Genomic DNA, 17,320 nt, shown 5'->3' with positions numbered 1-17,320 from the left:
CAATCATATTCTTTACAGCGTCACAGTAATATGAATGTAAATATTTCACAGGTTTCATACTTGAGTGGAAACCTTTCTTCTGTGCTTTATCAACCGCAGTTCTAATGACCTTCCAAATAACCATCTATCCCGGACGCCCCGCTGTGGATCTACGAATCACTGCTGAATTGTGGGTGAAATGTAGCTTTCCTTCCGGCTGTGAGCTGTCATGATCTGTTTGAGAAACGCGAGATTGTATTCATGCGTGCACGCATGCTTACATGCTGCACTCTCTCTCCTACACACACACACACACACACACACACACACACACACACACACACACACACACACACACACACACACACACATACAGTGTGGAAACACAGACAGGCGGATTCATCAGTCACTGAGCCTCACAGAGGGTGGTTGCTTAAAGGAAGGAGTGTCCTCTCTGTCTTACGGTTCCTCTCTTACTTTAGCTCTCAACAATTAGTTTATCTGTCACATCCCGTCCCTCCTCAGTTTTAATCCACTGCTCTCACTCTTCTGGGCTACTTTAGCGCGTCCTGACCTTATTTAAGGTTGTGTTTGTTTCTTCGGCCGACCAGTCGGGGAGAGGGATCGGATGTTAGCAGGCTAGCCAGATGGCTGGGACTGGAGTAAACCCACTGGCCAAACTGGTAGCTGTGGTAGCAGACAGCAGCTCTGTGGGGAGCAGTTTCAGCACCACTGCTACTCCTGGCCCAAAAATGCTAATTAGCCATCTTTTGACAGGTGTATGGACAGTCCTGGGTTTTTTGTTACAGCCTTAGAGTTGACTTAGAGTCATTTTGTCCCAGGTGTATTTTTCCCGGGACTCTTTTCTTGCAGACTCTTAGCTGACAGGAGCTTGAGCTGGAGTGGGATGAAGATGATTTGAGTAGAAAAGTCAAACAGAAGACAAGGAGGATTGACAGCAGGGGAGGAAGCTGATGGGGGTGAGAGGCAGCATGTGTGAAGAGTCTGATTGGAATGGACTGGAGCATTTCTGTCCTTGGAGTGGAGTCAAACCCCCCCTGCGACTTCCCTCTTCCGCTAGATCAGTTACCGAGCCGCTACATGATGCGTATCAATAGCACCAGGTTGCCGTACTTCTCTCAAAGTGTTTGCCGTACCTTGCCCGAGGATATCCTGTTAGCCACCTGTTAATAAAGGATCTCGAATCATAAAAGTGCGCTTTACATAACCCTCGTCTCAAAGGAAGCAGAGAGCACAGCTGTTTGACTCAGCCACACTCGAAAAACATCGCCTGCATGCAAATGAAGTCATCTTGCTGATGCATTAGAGCACTGCCTGCTATCTGAGTGGTCAGGGTGAAGGAAGACAACTAATCAGGGCAACAACAGCGCTACTTTCCTGTATCTGAGCTCTCTGTATTTCAACCCGTAAGTCAGGTGTTGAGATGAAAAAGAGGCCCGCCTGTGCTACATGGCTAATTTAAAGGATTATCACCTGTTCTACCAAGACACATTAATCCTAATCCGACTTTAACCCCTTTCATCTCAAGTCAGAGTGATTAAGGAGTAGACTGGCCTAATCTCTTCACAGCAGTGATCACGAGCTACGTGTGCTCGATGGGACACGAAGCGTCACGCTAAAACATCTACTGTACTCAACACCCCAACTGTGTTTCTACCGATTGCCACTCTGCATACATAAGGACTTTTTACTGAGTCCACTGTATTATTTTTAAATCTCCTCGCTTCAAAAGAGTTCATTCTCAACTGATGTGCTCTCGCAGGATTAGATTAGTGAGGGCAGGAAGAGCTGTCATTGGCATAATAGGCCTTAAGTATGAAGGTATTATGGTATAATTATTGAGGAAAAAATACTTTGTTAAAGCAAATCACAGTCTCTTGTCTGGCTTTCATGAATTTGCCTTTAACAACTTTGAGTAACCAAACCCAGGATTTTATGAGTACTCAAATATTTGCACAGTTAGTTTCAATTAATTGTAGTCTGCTCAAGAGATCATCAGTCATAAATTGTAGCTTTAATGCTTTAATGTGCATGGTATGATTACCAGAATGTGGTATGACTTTGTGTGTGTGTGCATGTGTCGGAGTGTGACGGTAACACATGGATACATTCGATATGAGAGAGAAAGGAAAAAGAGACTGGGAAATTTTAGATGGATTTGGTGTGGTAGTGATGGTGGGAAGAAAGGTAATTGAAAAAGAGAGGCATACTTTTGGTTTTGGGGCTTTTCTAAATGAGGGAGTAGAGATGGGTGGGTCCGGCCACAGCATGGTTTCGTGTGTTTTTATGTGTGTGTATATCTGTGTTCGTGGAAGCAGATAGACACAAACACATTCGAATGCATTGTCCTGTTCCATCTCTAAGTTTAGTGTATAGACTGAGGGGGACCACACAGGATCTCGGTCTCATGCGTTGGAGTGTGTGGCAACACTGTTATTATTGATCCTGCCACAGACGTCAAACCCCAGTGCTTATTTAACTGCCGGTCTGATTGAAACAATATGCTGGAGCCCGTTTCATCCGTGTCCAAGACCACTGAATTATTAAACACATCTCCAAAGCAAAGGTCTCTCTCTTTGCATAAAGTCGGAACAGAAATGCACTGCCGAGGGACTTCGGGGGATAAACAAGCCCTTCTTCATTAGTGTGATTGGAAGACGGAAAAGGAAGATGAGAAAATTAGTGGATGGGACTTAAGGAGAATAAAAAGATTATAATCGTGTGTCTTTATCACACATTAAGACTGTGAGGAATCACTGATTAAACTCTAGAATGTTTCAAAAAGAAAAAGAGCTTTTAATTGTATAATCACATGCTGTGTAGACTACAGATAAGAGTGTTTATGTTTCCTTTGTGGAAATAACATGGGCTTTTGGGTACATCAGGACATGGTTAAAACACCCCAGAGGCCTCTGTTAAATTATTTATGAATAGATGCATGGATGTTCTACATTGGAGAGATGTTTTATGGCTTCAACTCACAAGTTGCAAATTAACTGCAATACGCACACTGGCTGACACATTTGACTCGTGATTATAACTCAAACCACAGATTTCTTTCTCTTTTTCTTTCACCGTTTTATTGTTTAGCACTGATACTTGTTTTTACTTCTTACTCATTGGCAGGTTTATCAAGACATGTCACAGTTTCAAGCACATGTGCCAAAAATGGAATGAGATTTGTGGACCTAAACTTTTAAAAAAAAAAGCAAAGTGTTGCTAAGCTTATGGTAGAAGAAATGGGTTTTGCCATCATGTTAGCGGTAAAACCTAAATGACATTATTAGCTGATGTCTCGATGCACGCTCAATCATCCAGGTAAGTAAATCCCAAAAGGTTGATTCTGTTCATCTGGACGTAGAGATTTCAGTGGGAGAAACATTTCGTCACTCACCCAAAGTGACTTCTTCAGTCTCAGCTGATTGCAGGTTTCCCCAGCCCTATAAACAGTACATTTTTCATTCAGTGGTATAACTTCAGTTATTGTGCAAATGTACTGTTTATAGGGCTGGGGAAACCTGCAATCAGCTGAGACTGAAGAAGTCACTTTGGGTGAGTGACGAAATGTTTCTCCCACTGAAATCTCTACGTCCAGATGAACAGAATCAACCTTTTGGGATTATTGGCTGATATTAGCTATAGCGGGTAAAATAAGTACTGAACATCTAACCAATTTCTAAATATATTTCTAAAGGTGCTATTGACATGAAATTCTCACCAGATGTCGATAACAACCCATCCAATTCAAACATGCAAAGAAATCAAACTATAGAAACACAACAATCAGGTGATCGGAGCACAGTGTGAACAAGTAATCTAATGTCAATTAACACATCTTCTCTTTATGTTTTATGTGCAGCTTGTGTATCAGAATATCGGATTTTTGCATCACCAATCATTGGTATCTGTATCAGTATTGCAAATAATGTATCAGTTAGACAAAAAACATGTTGTTTGATAAATGGGATCATAATCTGAACATATAACCTTGGTTAGCACACATAATGATAAAAACTGTAGAGTGTTAATGTGCCGGGGTTAGTTAAATAAAGATAACAGTGTCTCTTTGTTGTGTTTTATTTTGCTCTGTGTCTTTGTCACTGTAGACACTGAACTGGAACAAGTGATGTTCTTATATGTTTTTGTAGGAAGACAGTTATATGTGTCTCTGTGATACATATATGCTCTCTTCTTATACTGGAAAATATCTTTAAGTCTAAGAAAGTGAAGCACGTTCCCACTCAGACAAACTGGTAATTGCATTTGCTATAATGATGCAGCTGCCAACACAAGGATTCAGCCTAGTTTTCTCGCACTGGTGAGCAAATATTTTCCCTGTTCCTCACTATAGTCTGACTTCATGTAAATTGGTTCTTCTACAAAGACTCAGTGGTGTTGGTCGGGATGTGACACGAAGACCCAGCAAACAAATAAGATTTGGGACGGTTTTCAGGGTCTGTGACATCAGCCTTAGCTTGGGGGCACATTGGGTGGTCAATGCATGTGACCTTCTCATAGCGGGGGCTCCATAACCCCCATCCATCCCTATTAGAGGACACTTATCAGGGACAGCAGCCAGAGTGACACACTCCCAGCTGGGCTTCCCTGGAGAAAATACTGTGAAGCGTAGGGATAAATCCCCACAGTGCACTGAGGTGTGTTTCTGTGTATGCATGCATGTATATATCTGTACGTGTGTGTGTGTGTGTGTGTGTGTGTGTGTGGTTGTGTGTATCAGTTGCTCTCTGCAGATAGGACCCTGTGACTCTGAGATATGCACAGGCTCATTAATTAGAAGCTCTCATTATCCCCCCTCAGGCTCCAGACACTTAATCAACACCAAGCTCAAACTAAGACACATGCATGCACGCACTCACACACACACATGAACAGCCATCTCACAGAGTCCACAGCAGGCTCCATTCTGACACAACATCATCTAAGAATACAGCTGTGTAAAAGAGGTGAATGAGTAAATGCTGATGAGGGTTATTTGTTTTCAGTGATGTACAGCACAGCAGAGTGGTGGGTGTCATTGCTGTTTAACACTTTTATTGTTCTAATGTTGTTAAGCATTTCAAAACAGATTCATCCGTCTGCCATGTCGCGCAGTGGAAGCAATCCGTCAAATAGCGTAAATTATATTCTTATGTTTTAAATTTCGATGCTGGAACAAATGAGCTTTCAAGACTTTTTGCTTTATGAATCTCGAATGCCTGCGAGGTTTACCAAATGTCTGTTCTGCCATCTTCCAACATGAAGCGTTGACACTTTATAGCTACCGAACAGTGCGGTGACTGCCATGTTTGTACTGTTACGTTAACCTGTAAATATAATCTGTACAGAGGATGTTAGACATTACATATCCTTGTGTTTGTGTGTGTTAGTGTGTGCGCCTTACTGGTTTAAAACCTCAGCCTCTAAAATTAAAAGGATGCTGTTTTTTCAGAGAGGGGACGAACGGTGCTCAGCGACACTCTGATGTTGGGACTTCAGAGTGAGTGCTGGGATAAATTACACTCAGACATTTGGAAGAGCTTTTGGATGACTATTCTTCAGTCGTGTGTTAAATACCTTTTCAGTTCTCCTTCTATTCAGTCGCAAAGTGCGACAGACAGGTTGCCAGCTCTAATAATACTTTTGGGTGGAGCCTCAGAGATTGTGTTTAAGCAGTTCAGATTTATGATGGGATGATTCCTCCTCCACCCAGTTATGAAGTTGCGGAAGAGCGTTCTTCCAGCTATGAAGTATAAGGCATCTAGCAAATAAGACGGGGAATGCTGTAAGCTCAGCTCAGTAGAATGACTTACATGTACAGTTAATAGTCACATTTCACTTTTAAGAAATAGTTTTAAATGCACCTGTGCAAGCTGAGGTCAGTTTGGGACATAAAGCGTCTGAACAAGGCTGCCTGGGTGTTGATTGCACCCGATCGGGCTATGTCAGATCTGAACCAAGAGTTTGACCAAATAAAATGTGTGGCTTGTGGAAAGGTTTAGCAGCTATGAGGCATTTTACTAGAAACATTTTATGATTAAGTGATGCAATGACATCCCTGAAGTGGCGCCTCTCTAAACATTTTGCCTTCGCAATCCTCAGTGACGACATTGGCCCACAGGGTTGTATCACAGCAGTGCAAACGTCTGTAGTAGTAGAGCGACAGACCTTTGCGCCTTACTTGAATTAGTTTTATTGTAATGCAGTTGTCCAACGTTAGCAGACGAGCCTAACTCACCAACCCTCTGAACAAAACATACAGCGGAGACATTTTTGAGGGCGTTATTGGCAAGAACAAGAAAAGGAAGCGCAAACTTTTAAACAGCTCCAAGTTGTGGAAAATGAAAGAGGGGGGAGAGTTGGGGGCGGGGGTTGGTTGTTTCCCTCTGAAGGCTGGAGTCTGATTTCCTGTGCGGCTGTGATTGGGAAAGCAGAGGCACGCACAGGGAGACTGCTTCTGTATGGAGATGCCAGATGACAGGCTGTTGCTGAACAGCGCGCTGAGCTGGCCTTTGATTGGTCATCAAAAACGCCTTTTATGAAACAATCTCCTGTGTAAACCTGCTTTAGAAAGTGGGGCTTTAATGTGTGAGCGTGCGTGTGTGGATGAAAGAGAGCACAAGTGTAAATAGTATCTTATTCGTGTGGTGTGCTGCACAGACCCAACAGGAGTCATTTGTGGCCATGGGAATACAAGCTAGGGAAAAATATAGACGCTGTATAATACAGGCACACATGACTCCCACCTCTCTTGACTACAAATGTGTGCTTTGATCACAGTGCCAGCTGCGGATGCGGATGCAGTGACAGTGTTTATGTTCATCCGAGTGTTTCACGGACTCATTTTGCGCAGCAGGAGTTTGTCCATCGGGCCATATGTCAGCTTCGCCCCTCCTCCTGCTGCCTTTTGTTATCTTGGTGACCCCTAGGTGCACTGCGGACCCAGCTGACCCTGAAGACACACTAGTTTATTGACAAACTCACAGCTCCATAGAGTCAATTACCTAAACCAATTTAAATCACAAGCCTACTGGTTAAACTGGTTTCACCTGCACTTCAATATTGACCATTTCTTTAATCCAGCTTTCCCCTTATTTGAGCTCATTTCTGAAAATAGAGAGAGGGGCTTTTATTGTTACTCTCTTAGTGCTCAATCATGTATCTGGTGATGAGTAGTCTATGTTTTTGCTGCAGGAGCTGGGTTCAGCATCATTAGTTATGTTTTTCTGATGACAGCAGTGGTGCACTGATTGAAAAATTCTGGGTATTTCTGATGTTTATTTTTAAGGTTTTTTTGTTGTTCCTCTTTTATTATCAGGCAACAAAAGCAATATTCATTATAAATGAATACCGGAACTGTTGTAAAGGTTTTGAGCCCCTCATGACACTATTGTTGAAAGAGCACTTTTAATCATAGAATTTTATAAAACTGAATCACAGATTAGAAGATTAGAAACGGGTAAAAGGCCAGTGGCAGAACGAGACACTGATAATTCAACTCATCGCCTGCTGATAGTCATTCTTCTTCAGTGTGTCTCTGATGGTGATTCCAGTGTGTTGTTTGTTATCATTTCCTCTGTTCTTAATTTAAAAGAAGCAGGTATTTTTAAACCGTGCTCACCAATAATATTTTGCAATGTCAGATCCCTGATGTGCGGTAACATATTGCACAGTTTATTGCATGTGACAGTTCCTCTCAGCAGGAAGAAACACGTAAAGTGTGTAGAAACAGGGCTCTAGCTGTCTCCAGTGTCCAAGGCTCTCTGTCCTTTGTAAACTGTACCCTTTATGTGTGAATTCAGTCTCTTCTTGCCATGAAAATATTCAAAATAATCAAGGACAGTAGCTTCTATTGAGAATGATCAAGGCAGCAAGCTCATGCAGCAGCACTGTGTAGTGTTATTTGAATTTTTTGAGCTTATTCACACCCGTTTATACTGTGATGATCTGCTAACAGATTCACTTCTTTATGTGAGGTTGGAGACTTAAATTTTTTAGCGGCCTAAGGTCAACAGTCGTCCCTCCTTATGTGGGGGCGCAGAGCATTACCAGTCCAATTATCCCACATATTTAAACAATATCCAACATTTTGAATGTCTGTTGTTTACAAAAGTGAACGCAGCGTCACAGAAAATGTGAAAGAGAAAGCGATGGATGCATCGCTGCTGCGAGCAAAGATGATTACCAGACAGATGGGCAGCTGAAAAAACGGTCCACAGTAAAGGGAATACACCAATGTGCAAAGGCTATCGCAAAAGACTACAAAAACAAACTTTAGCTTCCATTTATGTTTCTAAGAATTTGTAAAATTGTATTCATATAAAAAGTAGTGGCTGATGCCAAACATTTAACCTGCAGAGTTTGTTTTTGATGTCAGATACACCCACCTCTTGGCTTTGGTAAAGTATCCCAGATTCATTTATTTTGTAGGGACGTGGTCACGCTATAGGAGATTTTCGGAGAAAAATAATCACATATTCTTTAGATTCATACTGAACTGAACAGCTTTAATCATCTTCTGTGTGATTATTGTTTGTTGGAGTGTGAGGTCTATACCAACAACTTAAACGGACACAAGGACATTTCCTGCAAATCACAAAACCCTGTCCTGTGTTTAAAGCATGTTGGGCTGCCACAGCAATTGGCACGTGGTTAGAGAGACTGCTCGAGGATTTAGGATCTAGGGATGTGTCCTTGAGCGACGCACCAATCCACAGCCCGCCTCCTGTCTGGGTGGCAGCACCATCTAAGTGCGTAAATGTAAAGCGTACTTTTTGGCAAACCTTTGGGCGGCGGCGCTATGACCCTGCTACCTTACGACCGCTCAGCTCCACTGCTACAAGTCTCCAAACTGTGAGGCTGGAGGAGCGCAGGGAAGGAAGTCATCAGAAAGCTGTAGTCCAGTTTTTCTTTTCTTTTTTTCTTTTTTTGCTGTTGCGTGAACCAGGATATCCTTCCAGCTGCAGAAATTCCAGGGATTTTTTTTGGTGCTTGAACCCCCCTTCTCATAAAAGTAATCCTTGCCTGTCGCGCCGTCTCCACCGACCTCTGTGTGACTATTTCTCTACGAATACTTCCAAAAGTGTGTTTCAGCCGCTGGAAAACGGGATTTGACCACTTGTGATGAGTGTTTTTGCATTTTGGTAGTCATTTCGCTTCCCTGTAGTCTGCTCCGCATCGACTAGGACAGATTGGACACAGTTTATTCGCACCGCGCTGGACTAAAATTTGTAACCTAATTATAGGGAAGACTTCTTCTTCTTCTTTTTCTTTTAAAGAAAAAACTTTAAGAATAAATCTTCCTGAAACAAGATCCCGATTGGTCCCGGTGGCGCTGATCTTGCGTGCCGAGTGAAGAGGGACCGGGTTCATTACGGACTCCTACTTTGGATTTACGCACAGGAACCTTTCACGCAAACAGTGTCAGTTGACACAATGTGTCTCTGATTTATCCTCCGAGCTTCAGTTGTGGATTTAACCGCTGTGTGATTTCTGTTGACTGTGCTGTCTACCCCGAAATTGCCGCAAAGCTGAGACTCGCACACCATCATGCATAGCTCCTTGGAGAAAATCTGCTGCAAAATCGAGGGAAGTCGAGAGGCAGCATGACTTGCGCTCTGGATTTCTTTGAATCTACATTCCTTTCTCATATAATATCTTAATGCTGTTCCATTTTGGTTTACAAATATGATGAAATGGCAGCCCCGGAAGAAGGTGAGTGTTTCTGAGATATTTTGATGATAACGTTTCTCTAGTAGATCACAAGTTGGGCAGAGGGGCTCGGCCACAGACTGCCGCTCTGCCTGTTCGCTTACTACAAATGATCGGCTACACCTATAGTAGTAATCACATTAACGTTGTGCACTAAACTATATTAAACTGTAGCCAAAGCAGAGTTTATAAGGACGAGCAAGTTTCTGTTCCGTTACACTTTGATCTTTATGGATAGTTTCTGCCACAGAAAATCCGTTTTAATGATTCCGAGTACAGTAATTACATGTTAATTATAACATGTAATTTAATTTCACATTACTAGTGCACATGCCAGGGAATAAAATGTGTCATGCACTGACGAAGAACATGTTAACCCACATACTGCTGTCGTGTATGCCCCGTACCTCTTTACAACATCCGACAGCCCTGCGTTCCTGATCTGGACTAATCAAGACATCAGTGATTAATGCGTTGGGCAGTGAACCTCTGGAGTTGTGGGAATATAAATCGCCCAATCAAGTGTCAAAATGAAAAATAATCTCGTCAGGTTTAAAAGTGGGTGGAAAAAGAAAGGAAACATTCTGCTAAAAGTTTCAGAATAAACCAGCACCACTTCTTTAATGCCTCTTTTAGCATTTTATTTTCTCTTTAGGATCACTAAAACATGTGTCCAGGTTTCTTGTTTCCATGATCAGATATACATTTACTCTCAAGGTTGTATTGTTATTGCTTTCTATCACTGCTCAGTTTTCATAGCCGTGGGCTATTACAGCATGGAAAATATCTGAAAATCATCTGGGGTCTGTAAAGAAAAAAAGAAAAAGAAAAAAAGGAAAAAAAATAGTAGCACAAAAATGCCTAAGATTAGGATTTTTACCAGCAGGGGGCACTTGTCTGACAAGAAACAGTTTTTCCCTTTACAGAAGCAGCTTTACTCTGGTCTGGATTCAAAGGAGAGAAAAAAAATGAAAGGATGAGTAAGTCCTTTCCTTCATTTGTCAGCTGTTTTGGATCATTCAGAAGACTTTGTTCGACAGCAGCATAAACACTTGCAGGATTTTTCCTCCTGGCCCAGATCTTTTTTTCCCCTGCTCAGCTGCAACTTGATGATGATCTGTCTTTGTGGCTATTCGGGGCACTGGTAAATTAACAGTGTAACCACTACCACTAGCACTGGTTGTAGGTCTTCAGTGCTGTTTCCTAAATTAGATCTCTGTGTTGTTTGTTCTCCATCAAGTGTCATTAATGTGGCTAATCTCTTCCTGAAAGATGAGATGAAAGCAAATTATAAAACCCAAGCTCCTTAATGTTGAATTATCAACACAGAAAATAAATTGCGAGCACGTCCTAATGATTTCTACAGCTGTGCAGTGTGTCTGCCAGAATCATCCGTTAGGTTCCCCCCCTTTGAGGACTAAAAGCCTTTCCACGCTGCAGGAACTGATTCCTACCCCCAGCCCTTCAGTCATGTGTACTCAACTTGAAAACACCATAAAGATACACTCTCTGTCATATGTAGATTATTTTTCGTGGATTTCAGTGAGGTGAGTTGCACCAGAGCGCTCATTTTGGGGATTCATTTCAAAGAGCAAAATGGTTACTCAGTTTCGCCTGATGTTGATTAATTAACCTGTTGGTTGTATAGGATGCTAGATGCATATGGATGAGCACAAGCACTTAGAGCAGAAAACGCAGACCCAAAGAGCAGTGTTCAATATTTTGAATTGCCATGCAAATAGCGTGTGTGTTTTTGTGTGTCTGACATTGTCTGTTCACCCTGAACTCTGGTAGGCTGCCAAAGATGTCCTCCAACCTAGGTAGTGCAAAAAAAAAAAAAAAATCAACCAACAAACAAAAAAGATGCAGTTTACTGGAATAGAAAGCAGCCATTGTGCTCCATATTGTGGAGAAAGCAATTTCTTTTGAATCCAATGCTCACTTGAGAAAGTGCACACAAACTAATTTCACAAACAGTCCTCGAGGTCCCCTCCTCTTGTGTTTATCAGCTTCTCTTTCTGTCTCTTTGCTACACTTGTAGAGCGTGAGCAATCAATGTAAGTGTGGGAGAGTCATATTGATTCAGGTTGAGAGTCCTATCCACCTCCTCCTAATAGTAATGAGTCAAAATTCTTAATCTGGAATGTTGAGCAGAGAGAGGAAATGTTGCCGTCAGACCGGGTTGTCTGTTGTGGAAAGAAAGGAGCGTGAAAATGCTTTCATTCAGGGGGATTGTGAGATTAACTTTTGATTTGACAGACTTGGTTTGAACAACTGAGCTGATTAAGAAAGTCCATGTTATACAAGCTTAAAACGTGGATGGGAAGGCATATGACTAAAGGCTGCTTTAGACTTTTATTTCCAATACCGGTTCAGTAAAGGTGTATGTAGTGATAATCATTATTTTCCACAGAGATGGCTTATTTTTTGTTGGTCTTTGAAGAACTACTTGTGTTTTGTGTTTGCAAGGGTAAAAAATGCTGTGTGGATTTTTGTGGCTTTACAGCAGTAGCTGTACAGGGTGGGTTTCATACAGGGAAGTAAGCATTAAGGAATGTCGTCTGTGCCTGTCCTGTAGGGAAAGGTAACTCAGGAAGTCAGCTAAGAGATGGCAATGTGCCTGCACTGGCACTTTTAAGGCACCAAGTCACACCCAGACAATGAAGAGCCTGTGGGAGTGTTGCTTTTAAGACAGCGGATATCAAAAAAAAGCTGTTTTTCGGTGTCTCCATATGTTTGTGCACACAACTCCAAAGAGCTTTGGACATTAATTATGGACTTGGCAGGAAAACTAAGTTCTTTTCCTTACCCATGATTTTCCTTTGCTGAAAAACACTGCACTCTCCTTTCTTTGCTGCCAAATGTGTTTTCAAGTCACGGTCACTCCGTGTTTTCTTGGGCAGAATGGCTCACAACCTGTTGGTGGTCTTAAAAAGCCAGCCCCTGCATTTAAAGTTCACATAATACCTTGTGGCACTGTGACCAAGTCCAAAGGAAGTTACTGGTTGTTTTTGTGGAGGTGCCAGATGTTTCTGTGGGTTCTACACAGTTGACAGAAGGCCTTCTCACCTGAGATGGACAGGATGCTCATATTTCTGTGGCAAGACTCATTTCAAATCTGACTTTTACCATCAGCAGGCGTGCTCGTACATCTCTGGCCATGTTCATTGACTTTTTACCTCCAGGATTTTCTCATGCTGCTTTTCCTCTTTGATTTGGAATTATTTATGAGCTCACTGGTGGAGGGGAAAGGGCTATCTCCTCCTCCCAGTTCTCCATCAGTCCATGTGACGTCTCATGGCTGGCAGCAGCACAGCAGTTTTGGAATACATTAAAAGCAGGAAACACCCATGAAAATGTGAAAACAGCGTTGGAAGACAGATATCTGATGAGCGAAGAAAGCCAGCGTAGCTGTCACTGGAGGGAGGACTCACTTGGGAGGACGCGGGAGTGCTGGACAAAGATTGAAATACATCAGGGAACAAATGAATGGGGGTCTAGATTGTAGGCTCTGTAGGAAATAAGCAGAGCGCTGGGTGGATATTGCAGAGAAGAAATGGGATTGCTGTAGCGCTTGATGGCATTTTTAGGTGGTTGGGATTTGAAGGAGAGAAAATGGGGACAGGCTAAGAATAAGAAGGTGTAAGAGATGGTGATTTGGAGATGTGGAGTTGAGGAGTGAGAGGCCCTAGAGTGATGCAGCAGGTATAATTAATGATAGGGACAGATAGTACCTGCTGTTCCTGATGTTGCGCTGTATTTAAGGCCCAGCTCACCAAGCGGAACTGGATGTGGCTACGTGGCCAGCCTGCTGCCCCGTCCCCCCCTGGGGAGCGGAAAGATAGGATGGGGTCGGGGTATTGGGTCAAGTTAGGAGGACTGCAGCGTGGGGAACAACGACTCAGCAATGCCGGTGACATTTATGTGCCGCACTTGCTCCGTTAATCCCATTCCTCTGCCTCCCGCTGGGAGGGCTGAACAGAGATGGAGGACAGAAAGAAAAGCTTCCTGGAATGCTAGGCATCCTCTTTCTCGTACTGTGACGCAGTGGTCTGCAGGCATTTGCTGGTAAGGCACTCCTGGGAGTGTGCTGTCAAAATACAGCAGGAGAGACAATGGTGACTGGGCCATCCTGCTCTCATTAATCCTCATTCCTGGGACCTGCACATTCCACTGTGAGTGTTGAGATGGATTTTTGGATAGCAAGTGGTAAATACAAGAATTGATTTATGTGTAGAACAGTCCATTTGTAATGTTTTCCTCCGAGCCTCAGAGCACTCATTTCTGATTTGCTACACCATTCCTTCTCCCTCCAGTGATTCTGTTTGAGCAAATGGACCCATGTTTGAGTTTATTGAGGTCATTGTTCCAGAGGTGTGGTCAGCTGCTCTTGAGGCTCAGAAGGTGCCTGTCTCTGGGTGCCTCCGCGGGGAATAAGGCGGCCCTAACTTGATGGACCACATCAATTGGAACACATTTTCTTTTTCTGTGAGGTGGAACAGTCATGTGTAGGACTCAAGCTCTTTTCTTTTCAGTCTTTTCATCAGTTAAGCTTCTGTATTATGTGCTCAGTCGTGCATGTTGATGAGAGCCAGCACTTTAGACATAATCTGGGTGAAACATGTTTTGAATAAGGGCTGTCAATGGCACTGGAGCCACATCGCTTCAGCATATGGCCTTAAAACATGAATACTTTTCTCTGTTTCACAACATTTATCAGAGCGCAGCTGCCAAAACCACAGTCTCTACATTCCTTTATAACTCCACACTGGACGCTTTCCAGTGGGTCCTGTCTCCAGGCCCTGCAGCTGTCTCCAACCAATGCAGTCTGTGTGTTGTGACACACAATCGCGTCTAGTGTGTTCCAAAGGGGGCCTGTGAGCCAGCCTGGATGGAGACGTGTGAAGAGCACCACTAATACCACCCTGTCTCATACTGATGCCCCTAACTCTCGCTAATTCCATCTCTTCTATTGTCAGAGATGGAATTCATAAGCCCTTCTTTGAAGGCTCAATTTTCCAGGAGTGTGTCCGTGGCTTAGCTGTTGCCCTTAAGCCTGGACTTGCCGTTCCATTCCATGGATTGACAGCCTCCTGAGTGGTCAGCGTCTTGTCCTTGCGGAGATTACTGATGATTATTGAGTGTGAAAAAATGAGCATAACTTAATTAACCCCCGCATCTTCATGATCACTGCCCACTTGGACAGATGGCACATAGTGTAAGAGAGAAGCAAACAAGATTAGCCTGAGCCCCTCTCGCCTCTTAAGTCAGAAAGAAATAGGTGCTGTGCACTGTTTTTGTAGTCAGACTGTGTAGCAGACACACACACCAACAGCCTCAGCAGAGTGTTTCTCCAGGGGTCACAGAAACAACCAAACCCAGAGCAGATTGTTTTAGTTCCCCTCACCATCAATCTGGCCTAGCTGGCCCTGCCTCTCCTTGCTTTTCTTGCCACATAGGATATGGCGAGGGTAGCAAAGAAAGGCTTTTATTGCTGGCTGTAAAATCCCATAGAAAGGAACGAGAAATGGCACAGAGCACGACCCATTGAGCCTTTTCTGTCTCCGCTTCCCAAGGCTCGCTTTAGTTGCTACTCCCTCTTGTAAGTTTGGATATATTTATATGAGGCTTATACTGGGATATTTATGTCAGCCATATGTTTGGAGCTGCTAAGATATGTGGGCCAAGAGCACTGCCATATCCTCAGCGGGCTTGTCTCCTAAGGGAGATTCATGATTCCAGTTTCTTTAACAAGGCAGACAGACAGGTGGTGACTGACAGGCCCGATGAGATGGAGTCAGTAATGAGGACTACAGAACAAACCCCCATGCTTCTTCTTCTCAAATGATCTCATACCTCATAGATTTTATATATTTAAGTTGGGTTCCTGTTGCAGTCTAATAGAGATGCAGCCGCTTACAGCACAAGGCAGCGTTCGCATGTCCCATCGTCTCACCTTGGCCTCTCTCTGTCCACACCTGTGATCCAGAAACAAAAAAAGTGTATGATACTTTTTTCTGCGTAATAAAAAATGTAGCTTACATTTCAGTGACCTTAGCACTTCCAGCTGTAATATATCACCGCTTAAAAATGATACATCTGTAAATGAATATGTGCGTGTCAACTCGTGTATCCCGATGCGTTTGCGGCTCTTTTTTTTGGTATTTGTCTTGATGTCTCTTGGAAAAATGTCGTCTTGACAAGTGAGCGATATCCTCGTGTCAGATAGGACATGATTGATGCAAACCGTGCGATATTATAATCCATCAGATAGCGAATCGTTTTGCCTTCGCCGTTTCCTCCTGCACCCTGTTATTCCCCTCCTCCACTTCTCTCCGCTGATCTATATTCCTGCGGCTGAGGTCAGAGGCCACAATAGAGCGGCATTGTTCAGCAGTCTGGAGAGTGCTCCAGTTACCGCTGTGAAATCTCAAGCATCAGCAGCTTCTTAGCTGTTTAAATATATTGTACAAGGCTGAGCACTGCTACAGGGGCTGACTAGACACAATGTCTGCAGTGTGACGTTACATTATTTTAAGCAGTGTTTTAATTTATAGCTGAGTGAAGTGTGTTTTCTGCCTTTTCTTGCCACCTGTTTGGGTGTCCTCCATGATGAAATGATGCAGAACGGGAACACGTATAGTAGCGTTGCTCTGTGTTCTGCAATAAAAATACCAAAAATGGTATGCACACTCATTCCAGCTGCTTCACTGAGTGCTTCAGAAAACATACATGATCAGTCACCGGAACAAAAGAATGTAACTTGGCACACAACAGTTGGTGTAATGGTTCATGTGTGAAATTACCCTCCCAATTTACATATCGGGAGAGACCCCCCCTCCCACTCACTCTGTGTCTTCCTATGAAAAATCGTCAGTTACACAAAGTAGACGGCAGTCCTCTTCAGGAATGAGGCTAAAATACTGTCTTTACCAGCACAGAAAAGTTCAGCTGTATGGAGCTCAGCTAGTAAGTTGCTGAGTCAAAATGTTGAGCGGTGTAATGAATGTGCGTGCTGTTTTCGATTTTACAGACGCTGAATACTTCTCGTTTGTTGCCGCTGGGCTGTGCACGTTTTACAACCGTGTGTGCCCTGGGGACATCATTGTAACATAGCTATGCTGGCTGGCATTTGGACATGTGAAATTATCCATGCCTGAGTCTTGTCAGTGAATATGACTGCATGTGTCCATCAGGCTCTGACCAGCAGCAGCAGCAGCAGCAGCAGCAGGCCTCACCAGGCTGCCTGCTCTAAGCAGATCTGTGGAAGGATACAGCAGAACCTGCACACAAACTTCCTACCGTGAAGTGTTTTCTTCCACACAACTGAGACATTGTATTATTTATAGCACCGCAGCTAGTTCAACAGCTCCAAACTCATAATAATTCATATTAGGTTCTCAACTGCAATACAGCTTAACTATACTTGGTTTGAGCTGAGCTGCTGACATTTACACCGACAGATCTATTTCCCCAAGCTCTCTGCCACTCCATCCTCTCCTTCCTCCATATCTGCATCGTGCTGCTACTCCTATAGCTAACAGAGTCGGGCCTCAGGCAGAGCAGGTGCAGGCTGCTGTGATGGTGGCTCTTCTGATGCACACACACACAC

General features: G+C 43.3%; 1 protein-coding gene across 4 annotated transcripts in view; it reads left to right on the top strand.

Annotated features, from left to right (window-relative positions):
- The window catches only part of LOC120726084 (tetratricopeptide repeat protein 28-like), a 181,173-nt gene that overhangs the window by 47,409 nt on the left and 116,444 nt on the right, over positions 1-17,320 (top strand). Inside the window, exon 1 of one of the 4 annotated variants that reach the window (XM_040019377.1) lies at positions 7,766-9,711. The exons of the other annotated variants lie outside the window; for them this stretch is intronic. Coding sequence (XP_039875311.1) covers positions 9,685-9,711 — 27 coding nt within the window. The 5' untranslated portion in view covers positions 7,766-9,684. Of the gene's footprint in view, positions 1-7,765; positions 9,712-17,320 lie in introns of those variants that run through there. 4 annotated transcript variants of the gene reach the window in all.

The sequence above is a fragment of the Simochromis diagramma genome, unplaced genomic scaffold, assembly GCF_900408965.1.
Source record: "Simochromis diagramma unplaced genomic scaffold, fSimDia1.1 OVJJ01000822.1, whole genome shotgun sequence".
NCBI classification, from domain to species: Eukaryota; Metazoa; Chordata; class Actinopteri; order Cichliformes; family Cichlidae; genus Simochromis; species Simochromis diagramma.
Note: the sequence above shows the minus strand (reverse complement) of the source record. Positions and strands in the feature narration are given on the sequence as shown.